The 25,705-nt window shown below is 37.8% G+C and overlaps 1 protein-coding gene across 2 annotated transcripts in view; it reads left to right on the top strand.

Annotated features, from left to right (window-relative positions):
* The window catches only part of TMEM131 (transmembrane protein 131), a 102,408-nt gene that overhangs the window by 2,983 nt on the left and 73,720 nt on the right, over positions 1-25,705 (top strand). The window contains exons 1-2 of one of the 2 annotated variants that reach the window (XM_082073170.1): positions 2,966-3,382; positions 17,959-18,020. In XM_082073170.1, coding sequence (XP_081929296.1) covers positions 17,988-18,020 — 33 coding nt within the window. In that variant the 5' untranslated portion in view covers positions 2,966-3,382; positions 17,959-17,987. Of the gene's footprint in view, positions 1-2,965; positions 3,383-17,958; positions 18,021-25,705 lie in introns of those variants that run through there. The other variant, XM_082073169.1, reaches the window with a different exon arrangement.

Below are 25,705 nucleotides of genomic sequence, written 5' to 3'. Positions count from 1 at the left end.
CTGCAAGGGGCAGTAACTGAGCATAGGTGAGGAGAGACCAACTTGGTCACTGGGCCTTCACGCCATGGTAGGAGCTCACAATGAAACACTAGTTCAGAATAAGGGAGGGGAAGCTGTTTCAGGCTTGGTCCTTCAGCGCCTTAGCTTCTACCAGGTTAGGTCAGGGTAAGCATAGTAAGACACAGTTTAAAAAACCAGTCATCTGGAATTAAGGAAATAGCTAGGAATATGCTTTCCATCCCCCAAATGTGGGCATACATGTTTCACTACAGCTGCAGGAAGGAAGCTGTAGAGGGTTGAGAACTGAGGTTGTGGATTCTTGCTCCTGTACTATTTTTGCACTGCTGAATGGAAGGTGACTGTAGTGCTACACAGTGCAGTACCTATTCCAGAGAAGCTGACACAGAAAAAAATGGATAGAAATGGGTACTTGGGCAATAAGAGTGAAAAAAGAATAGATCAGAATATCGCAAAATAAATTGAAAAATGCAGTTGGAGGGTACTATTTTCCTCTTTTCATGTACAGGAGGAGAAACGGGAAAGATGGAGCTGATGTGCAGAAGAGTAATGCTGCTTCTTTATGCTTCTGTGGAGAAGGAGCAGCAAGCAGTTCTTTATGGAGCTGTCATGAGTAGGAAGAAGATGGATGCTGAAGTATTCCAGATTGACATGACTGCTTCTAGTCCTCAATCTTAGTTAAAGAGTTTGAGGGTAAAAATGTAACATAAACAGCTTTGCCATTTGTCTGACAGCAATAAGCAAAACTGAAATCGTTTGTGTATATAAGCTGTAAATCAAACTCGTGGGGAACAGTGGTATTCCTGTATACTCTCTGTGCTAGAGAAAGAGAACTTGTGGAAAGTATCTGCTATCTGAACAAATATGGGAGCAGAGAAAACTGCATGTGGGCCAGCCAAAAAAACTTAAACATCACTTTCAGACTAAACATTGATATGTGTGACTTTTTTTGTTGTTGTTGTTGCTTTTTTTTTGTTTTGTTTTGTTTTTTGTTTTGTTCTGTTTGGTTGAGTCCTCAGTTCCCAACCTTATGCCATTTAGGAGAGCAAAAATAACTTAAGAATTTCTTTTGCTAATACATACGATTTTCAGGCTTTTAGTAGGCTCATCCTTTCCTAGTGTAATTATCACGTTCTGTATTGCCACATGGATCAAGGACAACTTTCAGTTTATGTTTCAGCACGTGTGGTTTTTGTTTTAGTTTGTTTTTTTGTGTTTTTTTTAGTTATCTTTTGAGGGGTCACATAACAGCCCTCTGGGTTTCAGGTTGGAGGAAGCCATAGATAGTAATGCCATAAGCACCATAGTGAGTAAAATATCTTGAAGACAAATGTCTAACATCAGCATGCTTTTCTGAGAAATGTTTTGTGTTGTTCTTTTATTTATATTAATTTATATTGAGTTATAATTTTTTTAAAAAATTATACTACAGTGATTTTTTTTTGTTTAATAATTTTTTATTTGGCCAGCTGACTGAAAGACTGTTGAAACTATTTTGATAGTTCTCTTTTCTACCTACCTGCTCACAAAATTGGTGCAATTAGAGCAAGGTTGATACTTAGGCTAGGTTCAATGTCTAACTGTAACTTTTCAAGTTATATCTTAGTGCTAGATCTGGGAAAAATTATTATTTAAACATCTAAGATCTGATACCAGATAGGTCAGTGAAAATGCAGAATGTTCTCTTTTTCTAAAGCTTGACATGCTCTCCGCTAACATCCTAGAAACAAAGATAGTTACTGAGTGTAAATGATAGCTAAAATAGTCATGGAAGAGTTGAAGGGAGGTGTCGTCTTTGTAACAGTGTACTGGGATGCTGGAGTTCTGCTTCCGTTTTTGCCATTCTGTCTAATCTCAGGCAAGTAGCTTTTCCTTTTTGCTTTTTTTTTAGCTGTATCTAAAATGGCAATCCAGGCCAATTCATATGACTATACAAAGTAGACTAATGCTGTAAGGTGATGTGGGAGAAAGCTTTTATGTTTAAAATAACATTATAAAAAAGCTCTTCGCATATATGGCTTGTTTGTCATATCCTGCTATCAGAACTAGTATAAAGTATGTTATCATTTATTTTAAAGCTAGTGTTTTGACCCTGACTTAAGTCAAAATGTGATCCAGAAGGAATGACCTCAGTCAAACTGGAAACACTCTAGCAGCTGAAGGAGCACATCAAAATCGTGATCACTGTGAGGAAACCACCGTGAATGAAAGTTGACCATGCTGTCTCACTGCATTTTTTAAGCTTAACTATGGGAGAGCTGATTAGGTTTGCGCTATGTCTTTGCTCTTGTGAATGGTAAATATTAACCATGTGCTTGGATTGAAAGGTCTTGTCTGCAGAATCTTCGGGCTGAATTAAATTTAAGGAAAAATTGCACTGGACAGGAAGTTGAGCCCACACATTCTCCATCACCTTTTGTGTAATCATGACATGTTTGCTGTTCCCTTCTCTGCATCCTTCTCCCTCACCCATGTGCAGTTATATTGCAAGACTGAGGTACTCTCACCTGTAGATGTCGATTGAAGGATGGTGTGCTGCAGCTCGAGGCCTTGGTTTGTAAACTCTTGAGGGAACTTGCTCTGTATTTGTATCGTGCCTAACATGATGAAGCCCCTCCAAAGTTTGAAGAAATCTATAGGCTTTGCTTTATTTAAAGCTTTCAGTTGTGCTTTTTGTGATTGGTAGCTGGTATTGCAATATGGTTTACTTTGAGTAATTTGGATACATTTGTGCATGTTAAAATTTCAGCTGTTTGCAGTAAAGCTTGGATATTTGCCATGTGTCACTCTATTTCAAAGCATGCCCAGTTTTGCTCTGCTTAAAGCAATACGTGTTACGATTCCATGGTGTGATTTGCAAAGTTTTTAAGTATAAAGAATCTTTCAAACTGTAATCTTGGGAGTTTGACAGTGGATGGTGGATGTTGTGGTTCATGCATAACCAGCAGTAAAAGTTGTGTGACTGAAGTGCAGGCTAGAACCAGTTTGGTTTGTTGCTGTGTTTGTGGGTTCGGCAAGAATAAAAGTCAATAACACTCTCTTTTATTTCTCTCACTAGTAACTGCTATCCTGTATGGTGCCTCTGACTTTGTCAGTCTACAGCCTGAGCTTACCTGAGCTTACCTGGGTGTAATGGGAGCTGTGAGAAGGTGTCTTTTTTTTTTTTTTTTTTTCTTTCTTTCTTTCTCTAAAAGACAGCATCTGAAGTAAACCTGCACGTTTCATGGCGATAAGTGGGGCTACTCACAACTGGGCTGGGTGATACCTTCAGCAGCTTCCTTGAACTCGACCCACTCTGGCCAGGCAGTCGGGCTGGAGGCCTCTGGGGTCGCTTCTAGCCTGCGCTATCCTGTAGTTCCAAAAGGTGAACGCACCAGGTGCTTATTACAAAAGCAACTGATTTGAGCCATTCAGCTGTGGTAGTCAGCAAATTTGAGTGTAAACTAGAGTTTTTTTAAAAATCCTTTCTGTTATTTCTAAAAATTTGTGTTAGTATTTAATTTTTAATACCAAGATAGAGGATGCAGAATTTCTTCTTACATAAGGAGTATATCAGTGTCTTGCTTGAATGGGCTTTATTTTGTGATTGACATTTGGCATTAGTAATCTAGCGTGTTAATTTGGAAATAGGAACATAGTGCAACTTAGTTTGCTCACTATCACTCACCTTTCTTATATGGAGGAATTGTTAACAAATAGTCTGGATATGGAGGCAGTAATTCTTGCCACAAACTTCCCTTTTTCTGTTTGTAAAGCTTGTAAACTGAAAATATAGATGCCTGATTTAGGAAACCAAAGGAACCAATGACCATGAGAGTTAAAGGGGAGGTATTTATATTTCTAGTAATAAATGCAGGTGAAGAATAATACCGTGTCAGATACGGGTTTGTTACATGCAGCTGGTAAAATTTTAACATGTGATGCAGGAATGTTGGTTATTTCTGGTTTCTGAACTGTCTACATGGAATAATTAGTGATTTACCAACAGTAGCAATGATGTGATGCAGCATCTGCATTTAGCACTTCTTAATTCTGTTTTTAACATTTTCTGATAAGCGGGCTTGGATGACTTGTGCTCTGGAATATTAAAAGGACTAAACCAGGATTGTGCACAGTTGTGCTTGCTCTTTCTTTTTAAAAATCTTGAATGTAATGGGAAAACAGCAAGGAACTGGAAGATAGCAATGTAGTTCTACTCTCTGAAAAGGAGAAAAAAACTTAAGACCGGTTTGAGATTTTTCCTGCTGCACTTACTAGATCTATCTTTTTGCTATGACTATCATAGAGTGATTTTTTTTTTTAATACCTCTTTTCCTACTGCGTGGCATGCATAGCAGTAGAGAACCACCTGAAAACAGCTGGAGCTTTACTGTGGTTATTGAACAGGTTTTAAGGATACTTGAATGAAATTTAATGGAAGGAGGTGTACAGGAAACAAAACTGTGTACCTAACAGCTCCTTCTGTCCGTGTACGGTGTGAAGTTACAAAATGTAATTTAATAGAACTGTTTAGCTGACTCTAATACAACATGCTTAGGTTTTCAGAATTTTTTGATCCATGTATCCATTAACTATTCTTCATAATGTAATCTGTCTTAACAATCATGTTTTAAGGCTTATCTGAGGGGTTTTTTTTCAGTTGAACATCTAGATGTATGTTGCACTGTACAGATTTCATGTAATAGAATGTGCACAGACTTTTTAAAGTTACTTAAAAAATCCCAAACCGCTCTTCATTTATAGAGTTATTTTAAAAGTTATTTAAGTCAGGAAGTACAGCTAGTAGTGGTGTGAAACAGATTAAATTACCGTCTGAGGGAGTGATGATAGGAGACAAAGTCATAGACAAGCATGGTACTGATTTAAATAATTTGAAATACTTGTTTCCACTAAACCTCTTATATACCCTTTTTTGTCAACTTGACTTTTTAGATCCTTGTATCTGAAGCAGAATGAGGTGCTTGAGAGGAGAGTGGTATGAAGAAAAAATGTCTGAGAAAAGTTCTCAAAGAGACGATTTTTCAAGGGAGAATTTTAGCTTTTGAAGACGTAAAGCTTTTTCATTTCCCTGCAGGCATACTCTGTTGGAAACATCTCAAGGTAGTTTCCTCAGTGTGAAATTGGATAGCTTCAGCATAGTATGATGTGACTGGCTTATGAAATTTCTTTATTTTTGTAATAGATAAGCTGCAGACTGAAAATGTCTGGTTTAGATTGAAGATTATAGAAGTTAAAGAAATCAGCTGTTTTTCGTGACATCTGCTTCCACCAGGGGATTTTTGGGTCCTGCATTTGAGATGTTGATATAGTATGTTGAGTTTAAAAACTGATTATCTGAAGCTTGTAAATAAATCTGAAATCATCTGGCAATACAGGAAAAGTGTTAATGAGTCAGTGATTTAGACCAAAATACTGTACAAATATTTGCAGGTGGAATTTGTAGATAATGATAAAAACTATCCAAGCAACTAGATAAACTACAGGGTGTTTGGTTTTGGTTTATTCCCAGCAGTGGTTCGTGCTCTATCTTGGGGGCTGCTTACAAGGAGTTCCCCCTGGCTCTATTCTGGGACCTGTCCTGCTTAATATCTTTGTCACTGGTCTGGTGTTGGTGTGTACTGAATCTGGGGAGCAGTCAGTGTGTTCAAGGGCAGGGCTGCATTTCAGAGAGATCTAAACAGGACAGAGCAATGAGCTGACAGGACCTTCGTGAAATCCAGAAAGGACAAATATAAAGTCTTTCAAATGGGACAGAATAACCACTTGCAGGGGATACAAGCTGGAAATGCTATACATGAGTCAGCAATGTACCCTGGCAGTGTACAGGAGTGTAGCCACTAGACTGAACAATGTGATTATTCCTGTTTATACTCAGCACTTAATAGACCACACCTAAACCACTGCCTCCAGTTTTGCTCTCTGCTGTCCCACTGGAAGGCCACAAAGATAGCTGGTGAGCACGTGACCTATGAAGAGAGGCTGAGGGACTCAAACCTGCATGGAGATGAGGCTTTGGAGGGACCTCATGGCAGCCTGCTGATATCAAAGTAGAGGTTATGAAGGAAGTGGAGCCAGACTTACCACAGAGATGTGTGGCAGGGGCTTGGGAGACAATGGCCATACGATGAAACAGGGAAGGTTTGTTTTGTACCAGGAGGTGCTGGTCTGTGGTGATGCAAGTAAGAAAGGCACTTAAGCACTGTAGAATATGATTAAAAATGATCTTTATTAGAGCTAACACTATACAGAGAGAATAGTATAGATAATCTTACCTTTGTTTTGATGCTGGGAACCCTGAGTTGTGCAGCATCAAACAGGCCTCCTGACCATGTTCAACATATTGTGCAGACCTCATCTGTAGAAAGGGTTACCCCATGTTGGTCCTTCCACCTATTGTTGGATTTCCTTACAAGAAAACAACTCTATTCAGGATTTCTACTATAAAGCAGAAATGATGCTCACATGAGAGCTCCTAGCTGTGCTTTTAGATGAAGGCAAGGCTGCCCAGGTGGCATAATGGCTGGTACCAACTGGGAGCTGCCTGCAGACTCCTCTGTTACAGGGAGCTGGCTGTGCTCATCCTGCTGCCCAGCACAGGCTGACAGCCAGCCCATGCATGGGGCACAGTACAGGCATGGACCTATTCAGATTAGATCTTGTGTGAATCACTGACTTCTCCATGGATCACTACAATGTTCTGGCTTGACGTAATGAGACCATATTTCACTGTGAAGACAGGCATTAAAACAGATTTCCTAGAGAGGCTGTGGAATCTCTGACCATGGAAGTTTTTGAGGCCTAGCTAAAAAAATGCCTAAGCAACATTGTCCAAACGTAGCATTCACCGTGCTTCGGCAGAGGGTTGAGCTAGATGACGTATTAAGGTCAATTCCAGCCTGAATCACTCTTTCTCTGTTTTGAGTGGCCCTCATGATCTTAAAAACTTAGTTGGAAGTTCTGGTAATTTTGTTGCAATTGACAGGAATATCTGTAAGACAGGAGAATTCTGGATTTCCATGTAACTCCATGGTGAAATTAATGCCATGGTAGTAGTAATTTAGATATGATTTAGAAAGAAGTGGAGTTGTAAATGGATCCAGGAAGTTTCATGTGTTGCTGCATCACTAAAGAAATGTGACCATAGAATAACAAAGACCCTGTCAACTGTTCTCTTTCTATAGTCGTGCGTCACATAGGCTTTATTTGTTCCCTAGTTCTCATTTTTTCTCTTGAAAATTTTGTTTCAAAATAAATACTTTTATTCCATTTTTCATGTGAAGGATAATATAACCATTGGTTTCCATCTTTGCTAGCTGCTGGTAATATGACAATAAATTGGATTGTGATTGACATGTTAGTATGCAAGGTGTATTAATGTAATACTTAACAATCTGTGCGACTCATATCTGAGGCGATGCTGAGAGATCTGGATATTGAATGTTGCCAAGTCTGGCTGTTCCATTCTTGCAGCAGGAGACATGGAGTACTTGGTCCTTCCTGGAAACCATTTCCTTCTCATATGTTTGCTGTGGTGTTTTTGACCCGTGGGTAACTTTAGTCTGTGGAGCCAGCAATGGGCAGTCTGGAGAGGTACCTGAAGTGACCATTATCTGGTGAGACCCTTGCCCCCAGCCATCCTGCTTCTTTATTCAGTGACAGAAAGCACTGACACTGCTCTTGCAGGTTGTTGCTCCTAAATCTAAGAAGGTAAGGAAGGTGTGTGTGGGGGGAACTTCTGTATTATGATACAGCTGCTTCTGTATTATCATATACCTTCCTAGTTGCCTTTCATGTAGCTTAACTAGGTCATGATCTGCTTGAGTAGCTTTGGCTAAACTGTATCTTGTAATGATGAAAAGATTAACAAATTCCTTGGTTTTTGGGGAAACCTGATAGTGTTCATTGCTGAAGGAGGGATTGTTTTATTGATGGACACTGAATCTTCACAGGTGTAGTTACTCTGCCTATTAGTACTACCAGATATCGTTACCTGATGGAGAAAAGGCTGAAACAAACTTCAAACATCAGGGAAAATTTTATCAGTTTCAGTACTTGATGAGTCTCATGAATTCTTCCTTTGAACTGAATTTCTCTAGGGAAAGTACATTAGAGTAAGGAACTCAGAAACTGAATGAAGAATTTATTTGGCATTATTTCGTGAAGCTTTAATAGTACCTGTATTAGGGGAAAAAAAATCTAATGCTAAAGGGCCATTTAATCTAGCAAAGGTACATATATTTAGTGAAAATAAGTTAGTTTTGTCTTAGGTAAGGGGCAACTTAGCGATGTGGGGTGATTTCAGTCTTTAAAGTAGAATTAGATGTGTCTCCAAAACAGACTGTGGTACTGTGCCTAAGGATTCAGAATTATGTCATGAAATCATGATCTGTGTTGCGCAGGGTGTCAACCTAGGTCATCATGACAGTTTCTGAAAGAGTCTCACCAGAAGAGATTGTTTATTTACTTCAGAAGGGTAGCTGCTTCTAAGGTATTTTGGGTAGCTGAATCAGATTTCTGCAATTAAACATACTTAAGCATTTTGTTTCCATATGCCTACTTGCACTGTTAATTTCTTTTTTTTCTTTTATTTTTCCCCAAACCTGAATTTCCCTTATTTTGTTTCATTCTATTTGTCCTATATTTTATCTTCTTTCAAAACTTGCTGCAGTTGTACTTCTCCACCCGTTTTTCTTCTGGCTTTATCAGACATTGCGGCCAGCTCTATCCTGCTCCTCTGTGTTCCCACGTGGCAAGTCAATAGTCTGGTTTGCGAAACAATCGATATACTTATTACTGCCACATCATTAACACTAGGGCTTTACCATTAGGCTTTTCCTACCTTTTCTTGACCTTCGGTCATTGTATTTATAGACTTTGTATGGTAGCTGATTAAGCATTAGCTTGCTGCTTTTTTGCTTGTCCTCCAGGCTTAATAGCTGTTTTCAGTGGACACTTGAGTAACAGCTGCCACATGAGCACAGAGATGGTGGAGGTACTCTGCTCCTCCCTCCCAGTGATTCTTCTCTCCAGTTATAATTTAGTCTTAAACCAGCTGCAGGTGTTAGGCAGCAAAATCTAAATTAATGTGGTGTCCAGGTTCCGTTGTTGTGCTATAAAATAATGCAGTTCCTGAGAAGTGACTAAAAAAAATGGCAGGGGGGGATCAGGGCAGGGTAAAGAGCAGAACTCTCACCCAGTAGGGCACTGTTGCTGTGTTGACACGTGAATTGAGTGGTACAAATCATCCTCTATAGCAGGCAACAAGTTAGGAATGGGGATTGAAAACAGAGTGGTGCCCACAGAGCATAGCTGTGGCTTTTACCTGATGGCATTCACATTGCCAGCAAGGCATTTAGATGTTGGAAGTTACCTGTCTGGTTCTGTAGTCTTCCTGTTCTGTGGGGTTTCTTGGGAACTATGGAAATCCCATCCTCCTTCCTCTTTTCTACAGTGCAGAGAACAATTCTTGCTCCCTGTGTCGGTTTATCAAAGTCATTAATCAGCCTGGATGTACCTTTTAAGTAGGTCTTTGCACTAGGTTGGCACAATCAATTTTTTTGAGCAAGTGGGTTTTGTGGATCTGTTCGGTGGCTAATTTCATAAGAGTGCAAGTTTGGAAGGCTGACGTTAATGGTAATATTTACAATTATTGTCAGTTAATGCATTGTTCTGAGGCTGCAGAATCTGTGAAGTGACTGATTTCTTGTAAACTACATATTAAATGTTTGTATGTGCTGAAATGGCTAGAACTACAATTGAAGTCCATGTTATCTGTGCACACATCAATATGCAGTGCTATATGAGTAGTCAGAATGCCACAATTAGAAGTTTATGATTTAACATTTGACGACTGAAGTGTGATGAAGATTTAGGAACAGTTTGGAAGGGCTGCCACTTTCCCCTTCTCTCATTGCAGGACAAGTTATCTTGGTTTTGAGGCTAGTTCCAATTAATTTTTTGTCTGTACAAGCTAAATAATGACAAATCTATAGAGGTATACCTAATTTAGCATATTGAAGTTTTAAAATATTTTAAATCACCACCATTAGGAAGAATAAAAAGCCATAATTTGTATAGCCCAAAGCCAGAAAAAAAGGATGCTATTTGTAGATGCTGGGTTTGTCTTCAACTTCCTTTTAATTTTTTTTGTCTCTTTAAATGATTTATGAGAAGTTTCCATGAGTGTCAGAAGTATTGTTCTCTTTGGCCTAAAAACAATGTGTGCTGAAGTCTTTCTCCAAATGAGAGAATTTTTTTCCTTTTTTTTTAAAAAAATATATTTTGAAAGAAATGTTCTCATTCATACCCCACTATGAAGTCTTCGTGAAGAAACAGAATTTAATTTATTTCCTGAGAAGCATTTTGGAGCCAGCAATTAAATATCTTTGAAGGAACAAATGAAATTATTGCAGTGTTTAAAAGTAAAGCACCAACTTAAAGAAAATGTTTATAATAGATACTTTAGCCTAGTGACGTTTAAAGTTATATGATATTTATGGCTACCACCTGAAATAGACCATTTTGGTCAATGTCAGATAACTTTTTAAACTCCTATTTACAAAACAGAGTTAAAAAAAAATGCTGTAGCTGAAGTGAATGAAAATGCAAATTTCCGCAAGGTGGAAATACAGGCTGAGTAAGAGTAAACATCTGAGAATAAAGGTGTTTGAATAATGTGTTTCTTTTTTTTTTCTGTCCATCTAAAATAATCTGAAGTAATTTTCTTACAAAAATAACTAAATGAAAGCAGACCGTTAGGTGTAGTTAAGTGTTACTTCCAGTGAGATTTTTTTGTTTCTAGGTATGTTTCTATAGTTTCATTGCAAGGATATATCTGTTACACGATACATCCCAGCAGTACAAACTCCTTAAAAGAAACCTTCAAGCAGTTGCACCATCTTCTGAAGCGTGAAACAACCGTTGTGAGCCAGATGTGTGAACTGTGTCTTCAGGAGGGGCATCCGCTTTTTTCCTTTCTCAGCCTAAGCAGTAGCTTCGTGGTCTTTTGGGGGCCCGTGTTCTGAATCAGAATTGTGCTGTCGCTTTCTGATCTGTGGCTGGCTTTAAGAACTGAATTGATCACTGAATTCCTAAAAACCTGCATCAGCCTTAACTGAGCGGATGAACACGATGTGACAGATATCCTTACGGGGAAAGAACCTTGCTGTGTAAAGAAGCCTGTCTGGTTTCTAAAGTCAGAAATGACACATAAGTAAGTTAGTGAAAGATTATATACAGACTTAGTTGGGTAACAGTGTATGCACTCAAATTTGTGCTGTTGTGTCCAGTAAAATACAAATTATTTGACTTTTTTTCCCCTCACTGTGGAATAGTGAGTTGTGCACTCATGTATCGCACTGCAAATGATTTGCTCTCTCTTTAGCTTGTACTAACTTGGGCATAGGTTGGGGCATGTGAACTTGCTTGAGTATGTGTTGTGTGAAGTCATAATTTTTTTTTTTATAATCAGTAGTACAAAGTGAGGTTTTTAATGAAAAATCTGTATTTTTGTAATTTACCTTAATATAATGCTCTTTTGTTTTACATGATGATTAAAGTGCATAATCTAGGAACATTTCTATTTCAACTCCAATATGTAAACAGAAAATAAAAATATAGCAAGCTGCCTTTTTGAGGAATGGTAATTAGAGGTTTTAATAAAGAAAAATATTAATATATTTCTATGTAAAAAGACTTCAAAGTGACTTAATTTTGCATACAATCTTTACTAGTTTGTGTGTATTTACTGTCTTGGCTGTGATGGCTCTTCCTGAGGTCTATTGGAAAAATTATCCATTTCCCTTTGTTATGGCCTACTGGAAAAGAAACAAGCAAGTTGGCCATGTAAGTGCAAGAGGATTTAGCTAGAAAGGAAACCTACTAACTGGTGCTTGTCTCTCAGAGCCTCTTGCCTGAGGTTCGGTGGCTCTTAAGAGAATGGTCTTTTACATTTCCAGTGAACGCTCACCTCTTGAGATGTAGACAGAAATTCAGGCTGGTAGCTTCCACCTTGGAGAATAAGGCCTTTCTTTAAACAGCTTTTATATTGTTCAACACTGAACTGGGATGTGTTTCTTGAAGCTCACCAGACTTTTGTATTCTTGAAGCAGATAAAAATGGCTGCTTACATTACAGCGTAATTCTGTTTTTCTTTATCTGTGTGATATTTATTTTTTTTTTTTTTTACAATGCAGTGTTCCTTTTATAATGATGTTGGTTTATCATTCTTTATCTACCTGCCTGCAATTCACAAGCTGCTTCATTTTCCACTGTTCAGGATTATTGAAATTGTGTGATTGTGCATAAGCAGTTAATTCATAGTCAAAGCTTTAAAACCAACTCATCCAGTTTTAGTTGTGCTGTTCAACCGGTAGTGATACAAATGCTGTAATTACAATTACATAGACAGAAGTGAATGACACTTAGCACATTGTAACTGGCTCATGTGGTTGTACTTACCTTGAAGTGAGCTTAGTCATTAAGACAAAGGGTTAGAAACTGGACTTTTAAAAAAACTTAGTGTAAATTAGGAGAGATTTAAATAATCCTTCTGGCCCAATTTTAATAAGTTGGGACACTATTTCCAGAATTTGGAGAGAATTCGTAAACTAGATGATATCAGGTTAAGTAAATACAGTTTATAAGAAAATTGGAAGATTAGTTTAGACAAGAGTTAAGGGAGAAAACAGTTCTTACAAGCATGTAAGAGGACATATAATGATTATTAACATAAAAATAAATGAAAGCACTGTTATGGAGTAGCTGTTCCAGAACAAACTAATATTTCATGATAGTGTTTTTATAAGCATATAGGCCAGAGTATACATTCCTATTGAAATTAAAAAACTGACAGTGGCTAAAGAAAAGAAGAATTTGCAAAGCCACCTTAAAAATCCGATCTCAGAGGAGGCCTCATAACCTGTGAGCCATGGAGAATGTTTTTTATCGTCGTGCACCAAGAGTCTTGACATATTGAATGGTCTCACATTACATGCAAATTTATTCTGTTATGTGTAATTCAGGCACATCTGAAGACTGGTGTTGGCTGAAGTGATTTTTTTATATTAAGTTCCGGTTTACTTTGGGGAAGTATAGGATTTTAAAATTTTCTTCTTGTTACTTGATGCTTTATATGTGTGTAGTTTTCTTATTTTAAGCTAAAATATAAAAGACTTGGACCAGAGACAGTTAAAATAGGAATGCATTTGAGCAAAGTTTGGCTGCTTAGCTATATCAACTTGTGAGAAGATTATGCCTTAGTTTTGAGGAGTTTAAGTGAATTCAATATCTGTTTAGAAGAGTCACTATCGTTTCCATTTTTATTACTCTAGGTGTTTACCATCAAGCACTGTGATGCTTGGAAAGGGTAGGGGAAAGCATTTAGAAATCCACTGGTAATAATGGCTAGATAGTGTTTCTGCTGTTCCAGAAAGCTGTGGTTTCGGGGGTGGAGATTATGGCTGTGGTTGTGGTTTTTGTTTTGCCATTTTTAAAAGAGCTTGGAAAAGCTTAGAAAATACTTCTGTAGAAAAAGGTGTTTTGGAAGCAAATGGAAAGGCCTACATTCCTACTTTTTAATGATATGTTTAATGAGCTTTTCATAGAAAAGCTGACTTTAACAAAGAAGTTGCATTTTAAAGGCTGTAAATTGAAAACAGAAAATGAAACAGTATTTTTAGTGTTTGCTCTTGCTTATATCACTTCTGTTAATAGTGACCTACTGTCTGAAAGGAGATAACCAGGATATGCATGATATAAGCTGGAAAAAATGGACCCTGAAATCATTTAGTATTCTGGTAGTGAGGGTGAATCTGATAAATTTTCTTCTTGTGTGTGCCTGAAAGGATAAAAGTTTTCTGCTGAGGGGGATCTGTGTATACCTCTTAGAAGAAAACATTCTGTTCAGCAGAGGTGAGCAGGAAGAGCAGACTGATTCTTCTGGACTTGAAATCTGTGGATAATGAATCTTCATCCTTCTCCTTCTTTGGGCTGTGAACTTGCTAATAACATTTAAAGTTTGACTAATAACTAATACTAATCAGCCTTCAGGTCTTCAATTGTCTGGAGGGTCAGGAAGAAATTATTTTCCTAATGTGTAATTTGGCTTCTTGGCTTCTGATTAGTGCAGCAGCAGATCACACTGTGACAGTTGAAATGCTTCCTACCCCAAATGTTCTGTTGTGCCCCTCCTGTAGTGGTTGCCAGTCATGTGGCAGGGGTGACCGAAATGACACAGTCAGCAGTTTGTAACTTGCTGCCGTTTACTATTCCAGAGTATTAAAGTATTGGCTACAGTGTTAGACTGATAATGGAACATGATGGTATCAGTCTGGACATTGGGAAGTAGTTTTTCCAGGAGAAATTGTTAAGAGACTTTGCAGAAACAGTCACCTTCCTCTGTAGCATGGGGAATGTTTCACCTAATAAACCATGCCTAAGTGATCTCATACTTAATTGCTTGCAGAGTCTTCTGGCATTGGTAATAATCTATTCTCTATTGGTGACATATGTATTTTGTGTAAAAGGACAGAAAAGACTATTTTTGGACTTGCACTGCAGAAGTTTGTGAACTTGCTTGGCTCAGGTAGGACAAGTACAAATGGTGAGCAACTGTATCTAATTCTGGAATGGGCAAGGATTCAGAAGGAAGCGTTCTGCTCTTTGGGCACTGTCTACATTTCACTTTGAAGAAGACTTTGTCCTCTCTGTGGTCCACATTGGACAGTTTGAGAGCTGCTTTTGCAGGGATTTGGGTGATTATTTATGACTCATCAGGGGAGTTTTTTAAAAATTTAATTGGCTTTGCCTCATTTGAATGAGGTGACTCGTTCCTTCATCCTGAATTGAGTCTGAGAAGTCAGTTGCAAAAACAAGCTTTCATCTTACCAAGGTATAGGTATTTATTTGTAATTTCCTTGCTTTGATGAAATAGCTGATAAAGTAGAAACAAAGTCTTGAAAATCAGTCTAAAACAAGGTAAGGGTTATAACCACGGAAACTTCATCACAGTCTGAGATGCCACTACTGAGAAGTGGCCAGCAGCCAAGCTTTGCAGCGCATCTGACTTCACCTGGCACTAACTGTCATCCACTCTCTGAAAACATTTCTTAAATGATATAATGATGAATGGCACTTCTATTTAACAGTTTCATCCACTCAGAATGTTCTGTAACATCTGTTCCTTTGTTCATAAGGTGCAACAACAACAAAATAAGTGTAGAGTGCCTGAGAAAGTGCTTTGGGTTTACAGAAGGGCTGACCGTGTTCAAGCTGCTTGGGTAGGAGGCTTTGGCTGGTCTCTGTGAGCTGCCATGTGTATTATCCCTGTGGAAGAATTATACCTGCAAATGGGGAAAAAAGCCTGAGGAAAATATTAAGAATTCGTAGTTTTATGTAAAAGCATACATAGGAAGAAAAACCTTTTGTGTTTTACTGGTTGATGATAGATTAGGAATACAAAAAACTGTTGTCTAGTGAGTTGTTTGTTAGTTCTTCTTGTCACAGTCAAGTTGTGTATATTCTTTGCTTCCAGAGCTGGAAGCTAGAAAATGAAAGAATGCTGGAAAGGCCAACTTCACAGGTGCAATTCCTTTGTATATTAGGAAAGTGTGCTCTTTTTGGTAAATTCTTATATTAAATTGTGTTTATTAAATCCACAATAAATCTAATACATGAGAAATTCTAGATTTCTCCCTAAGTTAAGAATGGAAATTTTCCCCTCATATCAGATAATCTGAAATTTATTTTTTGTATGTGTTTAACTGTCACACTTTGCTTTTTAACCTACCATGTCAAAGCTTCATTTTCCTATGGCTTGCACTGCAGTTCACTTATAGATTTTTTGAATAGTTTTAGAGACAAAATTAAACAGTGACTTGAATGTCTTACATATGTATTGCCAGTTGACAAGAATCCACTTGTTCGTTCTTTCTGGATTAAACTTTAAACTGATAGATGTAGTCTAGTAATTTAAATTTTAAAATCCCAGATCTTCATAAACTGCAGGACTTGATCTTGCAACAGCCATTTAAATGCTGTTTTGTTGTTGTTTGTTTTTTTGTTTACTTTTTTTTTTTTTAATCTCTTGCCCTATGTTCTGTATAGTCCTTCAGTATAAATGACCCAACCCCCAGTTCTTGGATTAAGAATGATTTTTGCTTGTTTTGAAAATCACTAAGGTAATAACAATAAATATGCACAAACATTTTTCTAAGATATTGCGGACATGACTGACCAGTGCCACTCATGCTACTGTTAATATGGCAGGACATGCATATTATTTATAATCTGAGTTCCTCCTTCCCCTCTGTGGTAATTTTCACACTTCCACGTGAGCTGGGCTGCTTTCTCAGCCTGTGTCGCTGAATCTTAGAATTCTGAGACGTGGCGGCTTGGAAAATAATTGTATAAAATTTTGTTCTTTGAGATTTTTGATTGGTTGGGCTTTTTTTTCTGCATACCAAAAGAGAGGTTTGGAGATCACAGGAGCAATCTTTGTTTTATGTTGACTTTTACTTTTGGCCATATGAAAGCAAGGTTGTGGAGTTTGTGCCATTTAGGAGAAGGTATCAAAATATGGGGGAAGTCAGGGGTGCAGAATGGGATACGCAAACAGTTAAGTAGCGGACTGAATTTTGGATGCTGAATGAGGTGACCAGTGAGGAAATGCTTGGGACAAATATGTGTCAAAAACAGTGCTTCTCTGTGTGGTAGATGCCTTTACTCCTGTCTGCGAAGAGTGCTTTTTTCTTATTTTTGCTTTCTGAAAGTAATGTCACTTTTTCTTTTTAAAACATCTTAGAGATAAGTGAGTATGTTGGTGACCTTCTAATAATTGTTCTTATTGGAACAGTGACCTTCAAAGTTGGAGATGAAGGTTTAAATCTTCTTTTTCAGACTGGGATGCAAATTCCATATTCCAGTAACACAAACTATCTCTCCTGTCTGCTGCGAAATCTTTAACTTCTTTCTGTTTAAGTTGTTCCTCTTTGCGGAAAGAGGGGTGTGTTCTCACTCTCTAAACTTCACCTAGCTGAATAGTAAAGCCAGTCATGGAAAAAGGTGATAGAGTAAGGGATGAGTTATTTATAGGGATTTTTTTTTAATATAAATTTTCTGGTTTGAGGTTGTAACTGTATTTTATCCTAAAGAACAGCTGTTGTGTGTGTGAATACTCTTTTGGGGAGTAAAATTTAGATCTCTTTGAACTTTTATTTCCTCTTCAACTCAGGTTCTTTCTTGTACAGATTATTACATTTTACAGGAAGGGCAATGCCCTTATTTCTTTGTCTTTAAAAGAAAGTAGCATTCCCTACATTTTGAGAGGAATTGAAGAACATTTGCAACAATGGCCTGACCAAACATTTAAAGGAAATGAGTGGAGGAGGAATGCTTAATTTGAGGTTCCTACATGTTTCTGACACAATCACATGGTGCAAAGACTGCTAAACTATTTCAAATTTTATGTTACCATCAAGATGGAAAGAGTTGTTGCCACGCTGAGGGTTAGGGAACAGTGTGAAGAAGGCTTTCTAGATGTACAGTTCATATTTTCAGTGTAAAAATGAAACTGAAATTCTGTTTGGAAGTGTTGGAATTATTTTGGGGCTTAGATGAGTTAAATTCATTTGTTTAGGTACCCAGTCATATTGGTTGGAGTACTGAGTTGGCTTGGTACAGCCTGTCTTTCTAGGGAATCTAGAAGTTGTTCACTTTGGAGTTAAACATTTATATGCCAAAAGACTGATTTGCAGAATGTGGAACTTATGAATTGGAGCTTTCAGAGGAAATTAGTGTTTTGTTAGACTCTGCATTGTTATTTTGGGTTGTCATAGCTCTATCTACAAAATGAGGCACAGCAGATTTTAGATATTTAAGTTGCTCTTTTTAATAACAAATTTTTTTCTATTAAGTTATTTATTTTTTTGTTTTTCCTTGCAGCTTTCATCAAGTCGGATGGCATAATAGAAATGCTACGTTTTGATGAAGGAGACCTATTGCAGGTATGTAGTCTTGAGTAAATCATATGAACTAGCAATGTTTCATCTTTTTGATAGCTGCTTTTTGAAACTCATTTTGAAAATGAGCAAGTGTCAGACTTAAGTCAAAAACACTTTTGGACCGTCTAGAGTTATTTTCAACAGTGTGTTTTTGGTGTGTCCTGAGGTTCTGATTCCCTGATCTTTTCCATTGGGCAACTGGTAGGGTTTACCACAGGTTCTGTCTGGCCTGTTGTCCGGTTTTGTTTTGTTCTGCATCTAGGGGATGCTTTATGTTTAAGACTCATCTTCATATAAAATTGGGATGCAATTGGGTAGCACAACTAGAGGAACTGGGAAGTGTTGCCAGATTCCCAAATGTGAAAGTAGCCCTTCGGGACCAAGTCACCACTAGTTTTAAAGAAAATTCAAATTACTGCAGTGAGGTAAGTGCTGTTGCAAATATGGATTTTTCAGGTATAACGTTGCCATTCTTGTCAGCTTTCTTTTGGCATAAGTCAAAACAGATAAAATGTTTAAAGAATATGTGCTGGTACTTCGAGATAGTAGTAGTAATTGGGATGCAAGACATAGCAACCTGGCTTGACACTTTAGAGCTGTGTAGTTCTGGAGTTCTATCGACTAGAATTTCATACACGTGCATTTTGTGGAATGTATTTTAAGAATATATTTTGTTAAAATTATTTGGTCTAAGTCCTGGCAGTTGAGAGGGAGAAGAAGCAAGCAAGTAATTAATTGTTTAAATGATTTGAACTCATGGCATGTGACTGTGTTTAACTTGATTAGTTAATGAAGTTAAGCACTGGTGCAGTGCTTGATTTACAATTCCCAACTCCCATCTAGACTAGAAAAGACAATAATGTGAAAGTTGTGTGGTTGTGATAGTATTATTTGAGATTTATAAAGGTGTATTTTCTTTTTCCCTCACCTGCCTAAGTGATTTGGAGTTTTTTGTTTGATTGTTTGGGTTTTTTTTTCCTTCTTCCACTGCTTGGTCCCTAATGTAAGTCAAGATTAACTTATTACAGATTTTATGATGATAAAGTATAAGGATAAGATCCTTCAAAATTATCTAAGCTGGTGACAGAGAAGTTGGCAGTTAAAAACAAACACAGGAAAAAACCAACCAACCAAAACTCAACCTACCAATGAAGCAAATGAAAAAGCCCCAGGTTCCTCATTAAACAGTTTTTTAGATGTCATGTACTAAACACATTCTCATGCTAAATATCTACATAGGCTTATTTTTGGACATACAGAGTAATGTGGTGAAAGTTTTCCATATAGTGGTTCCAGTCTCAATTATTGCAGGTTTTGCCTTAGAATATTTATTTCATTTGCATGGAGATACCAGATATCGGTATTAATATAAATGAAAAAAATCACTAGGCTTACTTTCTTTTATTTTATGTACTCTATTAGAATATGTTTTGTTTGACAAGAGTGGTTTAATTAAAATGACATACAGGTGTTGGCCCAGTTTTTAAGATAAAAATGGCGTAGTCACATTCACTTATCTACATTTTAGGTGTTCTTTGGTTGGTAGTTTTGTTTGTTTGTTTTATTTGGTTGGAGGGGGGTTTACACCCAGGATATTTTTGTTACTGTTTTGTTTAACAGATTAAAATAATCTTACAATTCTGGAATTATTTACTTATTTAAGCACTCTATTAATCACTGTAGTTCTCAGGACTAGAAAGTAATGGTGCTGCTGTGAACCACCTGAATAATTCTTATAAAGATGGATAAATAAAATTGGTTGATAATATTTCCAACTTTGTTGCAAGATGTAACAGACAGGAAAATAAGTTTAAACATTATGGTGGGACAAATTTAAGTAATTCTGGATGTTGCACCGTAAACTTCGTAGTGCTTTGGATTGCATTTGGCTGCTGCTACACTGGTGAGAGTCAAAATTTTTAATAAGTCATATATATGTTTTATATTATAGTTGTGGCTCTTACGCCAGAAATACCTACGTAAGTGAAACCAGTTGTGTTTAATCAGAATGATACAGTATGTTTTCTCTAGCTTACAGGTTTTTTTTCCCCTGTAGATTTTAATGTGGTGACCTCTTGTGACTGTTTACTGCAACTAAAAATTAAAGCAAATACATGTTGTAAAAAACAGATTTACATCTTGTGAACAGCAGTTACTAAAGTTTTAAACCTACTGTAAAGTCACTGAATGTTTCTGTTTCAGTTTTTCTGAGAGATTTCACAAATGTTTGTTGATTGTAGGTCATCCATCATTACAGAACAAATACAATGTAGTAGTAATTCAGTATTGTCTAATGATACATCACCTTTTTTAATATTTTTTATATTTTTTTTAATATAAAACATAACCAATTCAGTGCATAAAGTGATTAATAATAATTGAAGTGTCTAAACCATCTCCATTCTTGGTTTATTTTCTTCCCTCCCCCTCAAAGAATTTCATGTCTTTACAGTGGAAGCAAGCTTTTTTCTTGTTGGAAGGAGTTGCTTTCCAAGTAAGGCAAATCAAATGCTGATTCTTACATAATTTAATCATTAGGGATTCCTGCCACCTCCCTGCAGCTAACAGTATATCCTCTGTTTTTTTACTGTTTTTTGTACTTATGTGAACTACATACTATCGGTAGAACACTCCTAATGCGTTATGAAACCCCTGCACACAATCACATTTTAGGACTTTCATTGTAAAAAAGAAAAAGTATTGGAAAAAATTGTTTTGACCAGACTGACTGAAGATAGTTATTTATTGAAAGAGCATTAAGTCTTAATATTTAAGTAAAAAATCCTTACATCTAGTAAAAATAAACTGGCAATGGAAATTTCATTATTTCATGCTAGTGGGTAACAGTAGCAAAGTAGAGACTGTATTTTTTGGGTGAACTTAGAGTATGTGGATTAGAAAGTGCTAAAAGCTTTGCCCTCTGTCTTAACAGAAGTGAGTATTTTATCATTTGGTATACATGTTTAGTTGAAAGGTTTATATCTGAATAAATTTATGTTACTTCTGACCATGGATTAGATTACAATAATGAGAGAATTTCCTAATTCTGTCTATTGTTCACATGAATCAGTCCCCTTAAGGAGTCAGCAACTTTTTGAACTCTTCAAATAATTTATTTACATCCTGAACTTAGAGCAGGAATTGTACTGATATAAATTGTCCATTGCTCAATGCGATATAGAGTTTCTTTCTTTTTTTTTTTTTTTTTCTTCATTAGCAGGCATTTGCAGATGTCTATATGTCTATATAAATGGTCGGCACTTCACAGAGTCATAGATTTGTTTGGTTGGAATGGTCCTCAGGAGATTACCTAGTACTTTCTTCAGATAGTGTTGTGTGTAGATAGACTAACGTTGGCAGATGCTTGGCTCTCCTGTTCTTAAAGCCTCTAAAGAAGTAACTTTTAAAAGTTTCCTTGAGTACCTATTTGTTTTATGCCTAAGCTGATTTTGCTGCTTCTTTTTTCTCCAATAAACAGTCAGTTGGTTTCTTGTTAGTTTATTGGTTTTTTTCCTCTCTTTATCATGATAATTTTGTACTAAATGACACCTATAGCTTCTTCATGCAAATTTTTGAAACCACCGTGTAACTTTCTTTCCTGGATTTTTTTGTCTACACACTACTTAAAGCGTAGCATTTAATTGGAACATTAGTACGCTGAGGCTTTGGGAAAGGACTGAGTAGTTGCTACTTGCTTCCCTGTGTAATAACGCTTGTTCTAGTAATTCTGAAATGAGTTGCAGATTTTTGACAGCATTTTGTTTGGTCAGGTAGTTTGTGTTTCACTATGCTCTCTGGACACATTCTGTTCTTTAGTGTGGTGCAGCCTATTCAGTTATTCCCAGTTTCAGATTTGCGCTCTCCTTCAGCTGAACTTCCCCTCCTCCGTGTGTCCTGATTATTTGAACCCTTGTCCAGACCTGACAGATGCTTCAAGCCCCTGACGATGATGTCATCTGCAAATATTAGGAGTCCTGAAATAAACTACAACTGTTGCTTTTAATAAATTATCCTTTCATGTTAAGCCAACATGCTGTCTCAGTTTTGGAGGACTTTATTTAAAAAGAGAATAGTAAATTAAAATTTATTTTTCAGAGCAATGTTTATGTTTGCTTTTAGTTCATGAAAGACTGTTTCCCACATCATCTTATTTATTTTGAGAGCTTTTACCTTGTGTATCTGATTTTTTTCCTGCACAGCGTAGTCGGGCCCACTATATTCCAGAGTGATCTATTCAGACTAAGTGTTTGGAAGGTACTTCTATTTACATAGTAGTATTTTTGAAGTAGCATATTCCTACAGTGAAAAAGGAAAATGGTAAGGCTCTTCAGTCAGATTCTGGTAATATGAATCACTACACTTACCCTTGCTGCAATATGCTTTTCTAGAGGTGAAGTCCTAAAAATTGTTTTACTCATATTTACTGGTTTGCAGAATAGCTAAAATCAGGGAAAAAGAGAACCTGTGTTATTATATTTACTTAATACATATTTTCTGTCTTTGTTCACAAACTGCCGTAAACTGCTAGTCACAAAAGCTGGTAATGAGAATCACAATGGTCCTAAATGTCGAATAGACAGAACCTTAACATGACTTGCTGTGACTTTGTTGTGAGGATGCTACAGAACTCAGTTACATGCATGGGATGAGCAACACTCATCTCCTGCTGGAGAGATTTTAGTATTTTCTGCATAATCTGTACTTCATTCCAAACGGCATGGTAGAGAAGTATCTCAACAGAAGTGGCAACCATTCAGTTCTGGTATATCAGCAACAGAGTTTTAGTGGTGGAAAGTTTAAATGAATGAAAGTTTTATTATGTCAAATTTTCATATTGTATGTTGACTTTTAAAAAGGTTTTGATGTGACCTCCGTTGACACCCATATAGCCAAACTGCTAAGATGCAGACCGCATAAGTGGGTCATTGACCTTGATGGGTGTATGCTGTAGTACATAGCTTAGCTGGCAGTTACCTGTGCTGGAGCTTGATACGGAGGACAATACTGCTTGATGTCTTCATTAGTAACTGGAAAGCTGCCCAGCAGAGAAGAACCTGGGAGTGTTGGAAAGGGACCTTGGGGTGTTGATTGACAGCTGGCTGAACATGAGCCAGCAGTGTGCCCAGGTGGCCAAGAAGGCCAACAGCATCCTGGCTCGTATCAGAAACTGTGTGGTCAGCAGGACTAGAGAAGTGATCAGTCCCTCTGTACTTGGTGCTGTTGAGGCCGCACCTCAAATACTGTGTTCAGTTTTGGGCCCCTCATGACAAGAAAGACATTGAGGTGCTGGAGAGAGTGCAGAGAAGGGCAACAAAGCTGGTGAGGGGTCTGGAGCACAAGTCTGATGAGGAACTGGGGCTGTTCAGCCTGCAGAAAAGGAGGCTGAGGGGAGACCTTATTGCTGTCTACAACTACCTGAAAGGAGGTTGTAGCATGGAGGGGGTTGGTCTCTTTTCCTGAGTAGCAAGTGATAGGACAAGAGGAAATGGCCTCAAGTTGCACCAGGCGAGGTTTAGATTGGATATGAGGAACAATTTCTTCCCGGAAAGGGTTGTCAGGCACTGGAACAGGCTGCCCAGTGGAGTGGTGGAGTCACCATCCTTGGAGGGGTTTAAAAGTTCTGTATATAGATGATGTTCTTAAGGACATAGTTTAGAGGTAGACTTGGCAGTGCTAGTTAAACAGTTGGACTCAATGATCTGAAAGGTCTTTTTCAACCCAAATGATTCCATGATTAGCAGCCTGGCTGGTGTTACGGAGATTACTCTTAGTGAGTTTGTGGATGCTACCAAATTGAGCAAAACAATTGGTATACTCAAGGCGGGGCTGGTATTCAGGGTGACATTGGTAGGCAAACTGGAGCCTTATGACATTCAGCCATAAGGCAAATGCAAGTCCTGCACCTGTGAGGGAATAACTCTGTGTGACTGGGTAGGCAGTAGCAATGCAGAAATGACCTGGGTGGTCCTGGTAGACAGTAAGTTGAACATAAGTTAGCTGTGCGCCCTTGTAGCAAAGAAGGCTGCCAGCTTACTGAAGTGTATGAACAAATGTAGAGCCAGAAGACAAGGGGTGTGATTTCCCCTCTCCTTAAGCACTTGTGGGGCTGCAGCTGGAGTATTGTGTCCAGTCTGGGCTACCCGGGTACAAGGAGGGCACTGAAATACTGGAGCAAGCACAGCAGAGGGACACAAAGATGATCAGGTCTGGAATGCTTCTCATGTTAGAGTGTGTTTCTTCAGCCATTAGAAGACCAAGGAGAAAACTAATTACTGTGGGCAGTGCAGAGTTGACAAGAGCCAGATTTTCCATTGTGCACAGTGAAAGGATGAGAGATTTTGGACACAATTTTCAGCATGTGACATTCCAAACTCTTGTAAGGAAGAAAAGCTTTTAAACTTGAGGGTGACCAAACACTGGACCAGGTTACTCAAAGAAGCTGTAGAATTTGAAGGTATCTGGAACTCAGTGGCCCAAAGCTGTGAGTGACCTGTACTAACTAGACTTCCCCTGAGCAAGCATTGACTAGATGACTTCCAGAGCTTTCTTCCAATGTGTGTGATTTTATGAAAGCAGAAAAGCCATTTCAGTTCATTGCCATTGCTTGTGAGCAGCTGAAGTCATGCCGCTTAGAAAAAAATGGCAGGTTCTTCATCTCATACAGGAAGAATTGCCATCCCCAGGCTTTAGTTTAAACAGAATTAATTGATGCCCAGGAGTGACTCTTGCAAAGCCAAAGTCAATAGCATGTGTTGCATCAGCTAGAGTCAATTGATGTTTTTGTTTCCTCATGTGAGTTTGGGTCATGAAAGAGCATGGCAAGAATGACTCAGTTCAGTCCACTTTCAGCTACCTTTCAGATTACAACATTCAATTTTTTCATTACCTTAAGGAAGATATTCATCATTAATTATGTTTCTTACATTAATTATGTATCCTACTTATTAGCATAGAGCTCATGAATGCAGCAATGAAGTTTTAAGCTGCCATCTACGTATCAGTTTTGTAGCAGTCTCTACATTTAGTTGCAAGAGGCAGATAGCTTTTCACATGAAGGAACCAGCCTTACTATAAAATACCATTTCAGAACATTTTATTTATTATTTCCTACTGAGTCTTTTAAATTAGTGTGGATACTCTCATGTGGGAAGCCAGAAAGCTTTGGTTGTTGAGAATTTTGGTAAACGTGGAAGAGATGTATTTGGTGTCCAGAAATCTCAGGTCTTGATTAAGAGGACCTCCTTGCTTCACCTCCCTGCCCCATCCTTGTTTAAGACTTCAGGGCTTTAATTCAGTTGCTTAAACACAGGTAACCAGTGCTATTTGAGATGCCCTGGGCTGTCCCAGACATCTACATGGACCTGGCAGATACGGCAGAGAACACAGGAGAAACTCTCTGCCCTTCTGGATGTCAGTCTGAGACTAGGCAGGTTGCCCCAGGATATTAATCTCTGGTGACAGCAGATGCCTATGTTTAGATGACTGAACGTAGTGCAAGGTAATATGACCTCTTACCACGAAGTGAAGAATAGCTATTAAAACAAGCTGGTGAGAAATTAAAATTAACCACTTTTTTTTTTTTTTCCTTTTGGTGAAGTTTTGTGTTTTCTAGCTAAAGTTAACGACCATGGGTATGTCTTTAAAGACATGTCAGCAAGATTGTTGTCTGGTATCATTCCGTAACTGTA

The sequence above is a fragment of the Streptopelia decaocto genome (assembly GCF_964273445.1).
Source record: "Streptopelia decaocto genome assembly, chromosome: 1".
NCBI classification, from domain to species: domain Eukaryota; kingdom Metazoa; phylum Chordata; class Aves; order Columbiformes; family Columbidae; genus Streptopelia; species Streptopelia decaocto.
Note: the sequence above shows the minus strand (reverse complement) of the source record. Positions and strands in the feature narration are given on the sequence as shown.